The 11,404-nt window shown below is 42.8% G+C and overlaps 1 protein-coding gene across 1 annotated transcript; it reads left to right on the top strand.

Annotated features, from left to right (window-relative positions):
* The first annotated feature begins 2,070 nt into the window (after positions 1–2,070).
* Positions 2,071–3,315, top strand: LOC147987546 (uncharacterized). Its single transcript, XM_087542425.1, has 4 exons — positions 2,071–2,151; positions 2,234–2,587; positions 2,882–3,178; positions 3,292–3,315. The coding sequence occupies exons 1-4, from the start codon at positions 2,071–2,073 to the stop codon at positions 3,313–3,315; spliced, it is 756 nt and encodes a 251-aa protein (XP_087398551.1).
* The last annotated feature ends 8,089 nt before the right edge of the window (positions 3,316–11,404 follow it).

Genomic DNA, 11,404 nt, shown 5'->3' with positions numbered 1-11,404 from the left:
GTGTTTATGAATAAAGATAGTCCTTGGACATTATCAATGATGTGTATCAGCAAGTACGTGACTTGTTTGTGGGACTATGCATTGTATGATGAACGTCCTAAAAGGTCCACGCGCAGCCAACTAGACTAGCATATGACATGGTCGATGGCTTGGTCTCACTAGCCATGGAGCATTGGATGCTAACTGGATAATATGGACTTGGAAGGATCTGGTCGAATTCGACGTAGTCGGATCCGAGTTGAGATAGGGTCCGAGTCGGACACACCCAACTATGAGACACAACGATATGTCATCTGTGAGTCTCTAGTACAACATAAGTTCTATGTCCTAACACCTGAGATGGCGCATGTACTCGGGATGGTGACAGATTTGCTTTGAGCCAACCAAACGCTACTCCGTGACTGGGTAGTTGCAAAGGTAGGTTTTGGACTTGTCCAGACCCATGCTGCGAGACATGGTCGAGCAAGATGGGATTTGCCCCTCCGATCAGGAGAGATATACTCTGGGCCCCTCGTGTGATCCGACCAAGATAAGCACGGCCATGCGATTAGGATTATGAGATAATCCGATTTGTGGCCGACATCACTGGAACGAGAAAGAGGTCGGGCTAGCACAAGGATGACAGACTCGCCTTGAGCCCGACAATATATATCGTGTGGCAAAGGGAACAGATGTGTGATGTGCGGGTTCACCTAACCAGCTTCGTCGGACACTTGGAGTCGGCATGCTTTGCTAGAGGCCGCTACCGACCAGCTGAGTCGGATGTGATATGACTCGCAACCAAGTGAACGAGAACCTAAGGGGTCGCGCGCTTAAGGGAAGGAACATGTGAGGCCCGGTCCGACTCCACGAGTCAGAAGTGATCCTACTCGGATTCGGATCTAGGCCAAACATATTTTGGGCTTTAGGGTCCGTGCGAGGCCCAAGTGTTGAGCCCGCGACGGACGCCTATATAAAGTGGGGGTGCGGCACACTCGTGAGATTGATCGCTTCGGCGCTGTCACCAGGGTTTGCATGTGTTGCGAATAGCCACCTCCACTCGACCGCCGTCTATGTGATCGTACCTAGCAGTCCACCGCACGACATTCCTCCTGCACGCGCGGATACCGTTAGAGGCGGTGCACTTGCGCCGCTCCGGCGAACCTGTACGTGGGAACCGACGACCGGCTATTCGCGGGAGATCGGACGAGGAGGAGACGCGCTACCCCAACTCTTCTTCCTCTACACGGCACTGCGCGTCTAGTGGTAACGATCTGTGATCCATCTCCCGTAGCATGTTCTTGGTTGTTCTGCGCGTCGGAAAATTTTAATTTGCAGTCGACGCACCCTACCGTAGAACCCAACACAAGACGCAAGAGCCGTCTTCCTCCTCGCGGCGGCGCCCTACAGAACTCTGCTTCTCTCCTCCCCTCACCCAAATCACCCCCATATCGCTTATTCTCTTCACCAAAAGTGTGGATCTGAGCCCCCCATCTTCCTTGAGATATTTTCCACCAGTTCCTCCAATTATTTTGGGTTGAAAACTTTTATTTTTGCGGCTTTAATTCATACTTGTTGTAACCCTAGGATTCATTTTTTTTGCACTTTTTTGAGAAAGGGGAGCCCATGGCTTGGTCATGTGGGTATGTTGTATACTTTAGAAGAGAAGGCATGTGTTTATATGGTAGGATTGAGAAGAGAAGGCATTTGTGGTAGGGTTGGGCATTTTAATTTTTGTTGCTATGTATATGGATTTAGATAGATGATTGCTTGAAGGAGAATCTAATTAATTTGTGTATTTTGTATGGTTGATTCTCATTGAGATACGGTCATATAATTAGGATGTTATATTGAGATTTTGTTATCTTGTGTTGCCATTGAGATTTTGTCATATATAGATAATTGGTCATGTTATCTTGACATTGAGATATGTTGCCCCGTGCATTGAGATTTTGTCATTTATAGATAATTGGTTTTGTTATGTTGCCATTGAGATATGCATTTAGGTTGATGTTGTTATGCCAATTATATGATATGTAGGACGTTATATAGTGTTATGTATATTTTGTTTGTTCATGCTTGATTTGTCGGATGGCGGGTGAACGTTGGTATGACGGTCTTTATAAAGGGTATGACAAAGAGCATTGTGGGCGGGACATTGACAATCATCGGGTAAGACTCAATCTATTTGAATTCTTGGTTATTACTTTTCATTTTTTCTAGTCACTAACCATAATGCAATGCTATTTTGCAGGAACTAAAACCTATGCGCATGAGGAGTCATAGTGCCCACGACTGGTCGTGCGACGAGCGGCATGATCCATACTTCGAGAGATTGGGCCTTCTCCCATTTGTGCTTCAGTTCAAGCGACATGCTCCGTCGATCAACCACGGGGCGATGACCGCACTTATTGACCGTTGGAGGCCAGAGACACAACCGTTCCACTTGTCTTGTGGAGAGATGACCGTGACCTTGGAGGACATGGCGATAATCAGTGGCCTTCCAATCAATGGAGATGCTTTGACCAGCACCACCGTAACTGCTAATTGGCCAGATCGTGTTGGCCAATTGACATGTGTTTTCCCCGTGCCTCAGGCGAGCATGACAGTGAGAAAGTGTTGCATCATTGGCTCTGAGAGGAGAGAGGAGTAGTATGCCCTTCGGACGCCAATGAGGTTGTTGTGCAGCAGCACGCCCGAGCTTATCTATGGTATCTGTTAATGAGGATAGTGTTCCCAGATTCTACCGGTAATAAAGCCGAGCGGATATTCTTGGACCTACTAAGTGACTAGGACCGTAAGTACAGTTGCGGTTTAGGAGCACTAGCATACTTATATCGTCAGGTAATTAGTAACCAAATTGTCAATTTGTTTGCATTTGCAATTTTCCCAACCTTATCAGCAATTTCTAAATCTGCAGCTCGACAAGGCATGTCGTAGGAAGAAGGGCACATTTGGTATGGGTGGCTCTGTTTGGTGCCTTCAAGTTTGGATGTGGGAGCGGATGCCCATTGGATGTCCCGCGAGAAACAAGATACCTCCTCAAGGATGGCTCCCACATGACGGAAGGCATGGAGTTGATCCTTGGAGGTTTCCGACTGTCGCCTACTGTTGGGAGATGGTGAATGTGTACACAGGCAGCTCAGTTGCGCAATACAAATACTACATCAACGAGCAGGATATGTTGACTCATAAGCAGGTAATGATAACTTACGTAAGAGCACATCAATTGTGATGGAACCGTGTACTTAAATAGTATCATCTTGTGTTGTAGGTCGATTGGATGCCATATGATGTCGAGTCTGATTTCAGGCTGAACGAGATGTGCACGTGTGACAGGAAGATTTGGCGGGCGAGATCCCCACTGATATGTGCTACCTCTTGAGCATGCGTTGGTTTTTCCTGGAAGAGAAAAGGGTGATGCAGCAAAGTAGCATAAGTATTTCCCTCAATTTTTGAGAACCAAGGTATCAATCCAATTGGAGACTACATGCAAGTCGCCTAGTACCTGCACAAACAAATAAGAACCTTGCAACCAACACGATAAAGGGGTTGTCAATCCCTTCACGACCACTTGCAAAAGTGAGATCTGATAAAGATAATAAGATAATTTTTTTGGTATTTTTGTTGCATAGATGAGAAAATAAAGATTGCAAAATAAATAGTAAACTAGAATCGTAGATCGAAAACTTATATGATGTAAAGTAGATCCAGGGGCCATATGTTTCACTAGTGGATTCTCTCAAGATAGCATATATTATGGTGGGTGAACAAATTACTGTCGAGCAATTGATAGAAAAGTGCATAGTTATGATGATATCTAGGCATGATCATGAACATAGGCATCACGTCCGTGTCAAGTAGTCCGAAACGATTCCACATCTACTACTATTACTCCACACATCGACCACTATCCAGCATGCATCTAGAGTATTAAGTTCATAAGAACAGAGTAACACATTAGGCAAGATGACATGATGTAGAGGGATGAACTCAAGCAATATGATATAAACCCCATGTTTTTATCCTCGATGGCAACAATACAATACATGCCTTGCTGCCCCTGCTGTCATTGGGAAAGGACACCGCAAGATTGAACCCAAAGCTAAGCACTTCTCCCATTGCAAGAAAGATCAATCTAGTAGGCCAAACCAAACTGATAATTCAAAGAGACTTGCAAAGATATCAAATCATGCATATAAGAATTGAGAGAAGAATCAAATATTGTTCATAGATAATCTTAACCATAAACCCACAATTCATCGGATCTCAGCAAACACACTGCAAAAAGAATTACATCGAATAGATCTCCAAGAACATCGAGGAGAACTTTGTATTGAGAACCAAAGAGAGAGAAGAAGAAATCTAGCTAATAACTATGGACCCGAAGGTCTGTGGTAAACTACTAACACATCATCGGAGAGGCTATGGTGTTGATGTAGAAGCCCTCCATGATCGAATCCCCCTTCGGCAGATCGCCGGAAAAGGTCCCCAGATGGGATCTCACTGGTACAGAAGGTTGCGGCAGTGGAAAAGTGGTTTCGTGGCTCTCCTTGATGTTTTCATGGTATGAGAGTATATATAGGCGAAGGAAGTAGGTCGGTGGTGCTACGAGGGGCCCACGAGGGTGGGGGGCGCGCCTTCCCCCCTGGGCGTGACGCCCTACCTTGTGGCCACCTCGTTGCTTCCTTGACCTCCACTCCAAGTCTACTGGATTGCGTTTGTTCCAAAAAAGATCCTCGCAAAGGTTTCATTCCGTTTGGATTCTGTTTGATATTCCTTTTCTGCGAAACATTGAAATAGGCAAAAAACAACAACTGGCACTGGGCCTCCGGTTAATAGGTTAGTCCCAAAAATAATATAAATGTGCATATTAAAGCCCATTAAACATCCAAAACAGATAATATAATAGCATGGAACAATCAAAAATTATAGATACATTAGAGACATATCAGCATCCCCAAGCTTAATTCCTGCTCGTCCTCGAGTAGGTAAATGATAAAAACAGAAATTTTGATGTGGAATGCTACCTAGCATAATTTTCATTGTAATTTTCTTTATTTTGGCATGAATATTCAGATCCAAATGATTCAAGACAAAAGTATAATATTGACATAAAAATAATAATACTTCAAGCATACTAATAAAGCAATCATGTCTTCTCAAAATAACATGGCCAAAGAAAGTTATCCCTATAAAATCATATAGTCTGGCTATGCTCTATCTTCATCACACAAAATATTTAAATCATGCACAACCCTGATGACAAGCCAAGCAATTGTTTCATACTTTTGAAGTTCTCAAACTTTTTCAATCTTCACGCAATACATGAGCGTGAGCCATGGACATAGCACTATAGGTGGAATAGAATGGTGGTTGTGGAGAAGACAAAAATGGGAAGATAGTCTCACATCAACTAGGCATATCAACGGGCTATGGAGATGCCCATCAATAGATATCAATGTGAATAAGTAGGGATTTCCATGCAACGGATGCACTAGAGCTATAAGTGTATGAAAGCTCAACAAAAGAAACTAAGTGGGTGTGCATCCAACTCGCTTGCTCAAGAAGACCTAGGGCATTTTGAGCAAGCCCATCATTGGAATATACAAGACAAGTTCTCTAATGAAGATTCCCACTAGTAAATGAAAGTGACAACATAGGAGACTCTCTATCATGAAGATCATGGTGCTACTTTGAAGCACAAGTGTGGAAAAAGGATAGTAGCATTGCCTTTTCTCTCTTTTTCTCTCATTTTTTTAATTGGGCCTTTTTTCTCTTTTTTATGGCCTCTTTTTTTTCGTACGGTATCTCATCCCGACTTGTGGGGGAATCATAGTCTCCATCATCCTTCCGTCACATGGGACAATGCTCTAATAATGAAGATCATCACACTTTTATTTACTTACAACTCAAGAATTACAACTCGATACTTAGAACAAAATATGACTCTATGTGAATGCCTCTGGCGGTGTACCGGGATGTGCAATGAATCCAGAGTGACATGTATGAAAGAATTTTGAACGGTGGCTTTGCCACAAATACGATGTCAACTACATGATCATGCAAAGCAACATGACAATGATGAAGCGTGTCATAAATAACGGAACGGTGGAAAGTTGCATGGCAATATATCTCGGAATGCTTATGGAAATGCCATAATAGGTAGGTATGGTGGCTGTTTTGAGGAAGGCATATGGTGGGCTTATGGTACCGGCGAAACTTGCGCGGTACTAGAGAGTCCAGCAATGGTGGAAGGGTGAGAGTGCGTATAATCCATGGACTCAACATTAGTCATAAAGAACTCACATACTTATTGCAAAAATCTATTAGTTATCGAAACAAAGTACTACGCGCATGCTCCTAGTGATGGAAATATGCCCTAGAGGCAATAATAAAGTTGTTATTTATATTTACTTATATCATGATAAATGTTTATTATTCATGCTAGAATTGTATTAACCAGAAACTTAGTACATGTGTGAATACATAGACAAAACAGAGTGTCCCTAGTATGCCTCTACTTGACTAGCTCGTTAATCAAAGATGGTTAAGTTTCCTGACCATAGACATGTGTTGTCATTTGATGAACGGGATCACATCATTAGAGAATGATGTGACGGACAAGACCCATCCGTTAGCTTAGCATAAATGATCATTTAGTTTTATTGCTATTGCTTTCATCATGACTTATACATGTTCCTCTGACTATGAGATTATGCAACTCCCGAATACCGGAGGAACACCTTGTGTGCTATCAAACATCAAACGTAACTAGGTGATTATAAAGATGCTCTACAGGTGTCTCCGATGGTGTTTGTTGAGTTGGCATGGATCGAGATTAGGATTTTTCACTCCGATTGTCGGAGAGGTATCTCTGGGCCCTCTTGGTAATGCACATCACTATAAGCCTTGCAAGCAATGTGACTAATGAGTTAGTTGCAGGATGTTGCATTACAGAACGAGTAAAGAGACTTGCCAGTAATGAGATTGAACTAGGTATGATGATACCGACGATCGAATCTCGGGCAAGTAACCTACCGATGACAAAGGGAACAATGTATGTTGTTATGCGGTTTGATCGGTAAAGATCTTCGTAGAATATGTAGGAGCCAATATGAGCATCCAGGTTCCGCTATTGGTTATTGACCGGAGATGTGTCTCAGTCATGTATACATAGTTCTCGAACCCGTAGGGTCCGCACGCTTAACGTTCGATGACGATTTGTATTATGAGTTATATGGTTTGATGTACTGAAGGTTGTTCGAAGTCCCGGATGAGATCACAGACATGAGGAGGAGTCTCGAAATGGTCGAGACGTAAAGATCGATATATTGGAAGGCTATATTCAGACATCGGAAGGTTCCGAGTGATTCGGGTATTTTCGAAGTACCGGAGAGTTACATGAATTCGCTGGGGGAAGTAGTGGGCCTTAATGGGCCATAAGGGAAAGAAGAGAAGGTTCTCAAGGGTTGGCCGCGCCCCCCAATGGCAAGTCCGAATTTGACTAGGGAGGGGGTGGCGCCCCCCCCATCTCTTTCCATCTCCCTCTCCTACTCATTCTATCTCTCCCCTCTTGGAAAAGGAAGGGGACTCCAACTAGGATTGGGAATCCTAGTTGGACTCCCCTATAGGCATGCCCCTCCTAGGCCGGCCTCCTCTTCCCCCCTCCTTTATATACATGGGTAGGGGGCACCCCAAAGGCACTCAAAGATTTGTGTTAGCTGTGTGCGGTGCCCCCCTCCACAGTTTTCCCCCTCGGTCATATTGTCGTAGTGCTTAGGCGAAGCCCTGCATCAGTAACTTCATCATCACTGTCACCACGCCGTCGTGCTAACAAAACTCTCCCTCGGCCTCATCTGGATCAAGGGTACGAGGGACGTTACCAAGCTGAACGTGTGTAGATCACAGAGGTGCCGTGCGTTCAGTACTTGATCGGTTGGATCGCGAAGACGTTCGACTACATCAACCGCGTTACTTAACGCTTCCGCTTTCGGTCTACGAGGGTACTTAGACACACTCTCCCCTCTCGTTGCTATGCATCTCCTAGATAGATTTTGCGTGATCATAGATAATTCTTTTTGAAATACTGCGTTCCCCAACAGTGGCATCCGATCCAGGTCTATGCGTAGATGTTATATGCACGAGTAGAACACAAAGGAGTAGTGGGCATGGGTATATACAGATTGCTTGCCATCACTAGTTGATTCTTGATTCAGCGGTATTGTTGGATGAAGCGGCTCAGACCGACATTACGCGTACGCTTACGCGCGACTGGTTCTACCGACGTGCTTCGCACACAGGTGGCTAGTGGGTGTCTGTTTCTCCAACTTTAGTTGAATCGGTTTCAATGAACATGGTTCTTTCTAAAGATCAAAAAGCAATCACTATACTACGTTGTGGTTTTGATGCGTAGGTAAGAACGGTTCTTGCTAGAAGCCCGTAGCAACCACGTAAAACTTGCAACAACAAAGTAGAGGACGCCTAACTTGTTTTTGCAAGGTATGTTGTGGTGTGATATGGTCAAGACATGATGAGATATAAATTGTTGTATGAGATGATCATGTTTTGTTAAAGTTATCGGCAACTGGCAGGAGCCTTATGGTTGTCTCTTCATTGCATAAAGATGCAAGCGCCATAAAATTGCTTTACTTTATCGCTATGCGATAGCAATAGTTGCAAAAGCAATAGTTGGCGAGACGACCATGTGACGACATGTTGATAGAGATCAAGATGATGGAGATCATGGTGTCATGCCAGTGACGATGGAGATCATGATGATACTTTGGATACGGAGATCAAAAGCACAAGATGATAATGGTCATGTCATGTCACATATTTTGATTGCATATGATGTTTATCTTTTATGCATCTTATTTTGCTTAGTACGGCGGTAGCATTATAAGATGATCCCTCACTAAATTTCAAGGTATAAGTGTTCTCCCTGAGTATGCACCGTTTTGACAGTTCATCGTGCCGAGACACCACGTGATGATCGGGTGTGATAAGCTCTACATTCACATACAACGGGTGCAAGACAGTTTTGCACACGCAAAATACTCGGGTTAAACTTGACGAGCCTAGCATATGCAGATATGGCCTCGGAACACTGAGACCGAAAGGTCGAGCGTGAATCATATAGAAAATATGATCAACATACTGATGTTCACCGTTGAAAACTACTCCATCTCATGTGATGATCGGACATGGTTTAGTTGATATGGATCACGTGATCACTTAGATGATAAGAGGGATGTCTATCTAAGTGGGAGTTCTTAAGTAATATGATTAATTGAACTTAACTTTATCATGAACTTAGTCCTGATAGTATTTGCATATCTATGTTGTAGATCAATTGCTCGCGTATAGCTTCCCCGTTTTATTTATGATATGTTCCTAGAGAAAACTATGTTGAAAGATGTTAGTAGCAATGATGCGGACTAGCTCCATGATCTGAGGATTATCCTCATTGCTACACAAAAGAATTATGTTCTTGATGCACCGCTAGGTGACAGACCTTTTGCAGGAGCAGATGCAGACGTTATGAACGTTTGACTAGCTCGGTATGATGACTACTTGATAGTTTAGTGCGCCATTCTTTACGGCTTTGAACCGGGAATTAAAAAATGTTTTGAACGCCACGAAGCATATGAGATGTTCCAAGAGCTGAAATTGGTATTTCAGACTCATGCCCGTGTTAAGAGGTATGAGATCTCTGGCAAGTACTTTGCCTACAAGATGGAGGAGAATATCTCAGCTAGTGAGCATGTGCTAAGAATGTCTGAGTACTACAATCACTTGAATCAAGTGGGAGTTAATCTTCCAGATAAGATAGTGATTGACAAAGTTCTCTAGTCACTATCACCAAGTTACTAGAACTTCGTGATGAACTATAATACGTAAGGGATAACGGAAAAGATTCCCAAGCTCTTCGCGATGCTGAAATTGGCAAAGTAGAAATCAAGAAAAAGCATCAAGTGTTGATGGTTGACAATATCACTAGTTTCAAGTAAAAGGGCAAGGGAAAGAAAGGGAACTTCCAGAAGAATGGCAAGCAAGTTGCCACTCCCGTGAAGAAGCCCAAAGCTAGACCTAAGCCCGGAACTGAGTGCTTCTACTGCAAAGGGAATGGTCACTGGAAGCAAAACTACCCCAAATACTTGGCGGATAATAAGGATAGCAAAGTGAACAAAAATATATTTGATATACATGTTATTGATATGTACTTTATTAGTGTTCATAGTAACCCCAGGGTATTTGATACCGTTTCAGTTGCTAAGATTAGTAACTCGAAACAGGAGTTGCAAAATGAACAGAGACTAGTTAAGGGAAAGATGACGATGTGTGTTGGAAGTGATTCCAAAGTTGTTAAGATCACCATCACACACTCCCTTTACCTTCGGGATTAGTGTTGAACCTAAAATAAATGTTATTTGGTGTTTGCGTTGACCATAAATATGATTGGGTTATGTTTATTGCAATACAGTTATTCATTTAAGTAAAAGAATAATTGTTGTACTATTTACATGAATAAATCCTTCTATGGTCATACACTCAATATAAATGGTTTATTGAATCTCGATCGTAGTGATACACATATTCATAATATTGAAGCAAAAAAGATGCAAAGTTAATAATGATAGTGCAACTTATGTGTGGCACTGCCGTTTAGTTCATATTGGTGTAAAGCGCATGAAGAAACTCCATGTTGATGGGCTTTTGGAATCACTTGATTATGAATCATTTGATGCTTGCGAACCATGTCTCATGGACAAGATGACTAAGACTCCGTTCTCCGGAACAATGGAGCGAGCCATTGACTTATTGGAAATAACACATACCGATGTATGCGGTCCGATGAGTGTTGAGGCTCGCGGCGGGTATCATTATTTTCTAACCTTCACAATTGATTTGAGCAGATATGGGTATATCTACTTGACGAAACATAAGTCTGAAACATTTGAAAAGTTCAAAGAATTTTAGAGTGAAGTGGAAAATCATCATAACAAGAAAATAAAGTTTTTACGATCTGATGGCAGAGACAAATATTTGAGTTACGAGTTTGGTCTTCATTTGAAACAATGTGGAATAGTTTCGCAACTCACGCCACCTGGAACACCACAGCGTAATGGTATGTCTGAACGTCATAACCGTACTTTATTAGATATGGGGCGATCTATGATGTCTCTTACCGATTTATCACTATTGTTTTGTGGTTATGCATTAGAGACAGCCGCATTCACGTTAAATAGGGCACCATCTAAATCCATTGAGACGACACCATATGAACTGTGGTTTAGCAAGAAACCTAACACTACTAGAGATTAGGTCAATAACGACCAAGGTTTGACAACTCTCGGTTGTTATTGGTACGATGAGTTCAGTTCCACCTCCAATTAGCCCCGTAACTCCTCGCCAAGACGGT

The sequence above is a fragment of the Triticum urartu genome, chromosome 2A (genome assembly GCF_056163025.1).
Source record: "Triticum urartu cultivar PI428250 chromosome 2A, HENAU_Tu73, whole genome shotgun sequence".
In the NCBI taxonomy this organism is placed as follows: Eukaryota; Viridiplantae; Streptophyta; class Magnoliopsida; order Poales; family Poaceae; genus Triticum; species Triticum urartu.
The sequence above is the reverse complement of the archived record's forward strand: the minus strand, read 5'-3'. Positions and strand labels throughout refer to the sequence as shown.

Excerpts from the sequence above, each read along its gene's own strand:
- LOC147987546 (XM_087542425.1), top strand. The coding sequence starts at position 2,071 with ATGGCGGGTGAACGTTGGTATGACGGTCTTTATAAAGGGTATGACAAA. Across the intron at positions 2,152-2,233 it reads GGGACATTGACAATCATCGG|GAACTAAAACCTATGCGCAT; the intron begins GTAAGACTCAAT and ends GCTATTTTGCAG. Across the intron at positions 2,588-2,881 it reads TGCCTCAGGCGAGCATGACA|CAATTTCTAAATCTGCAGCT; the intron begins GTGAGAAAGTGT and ends CAACCTTATCAG.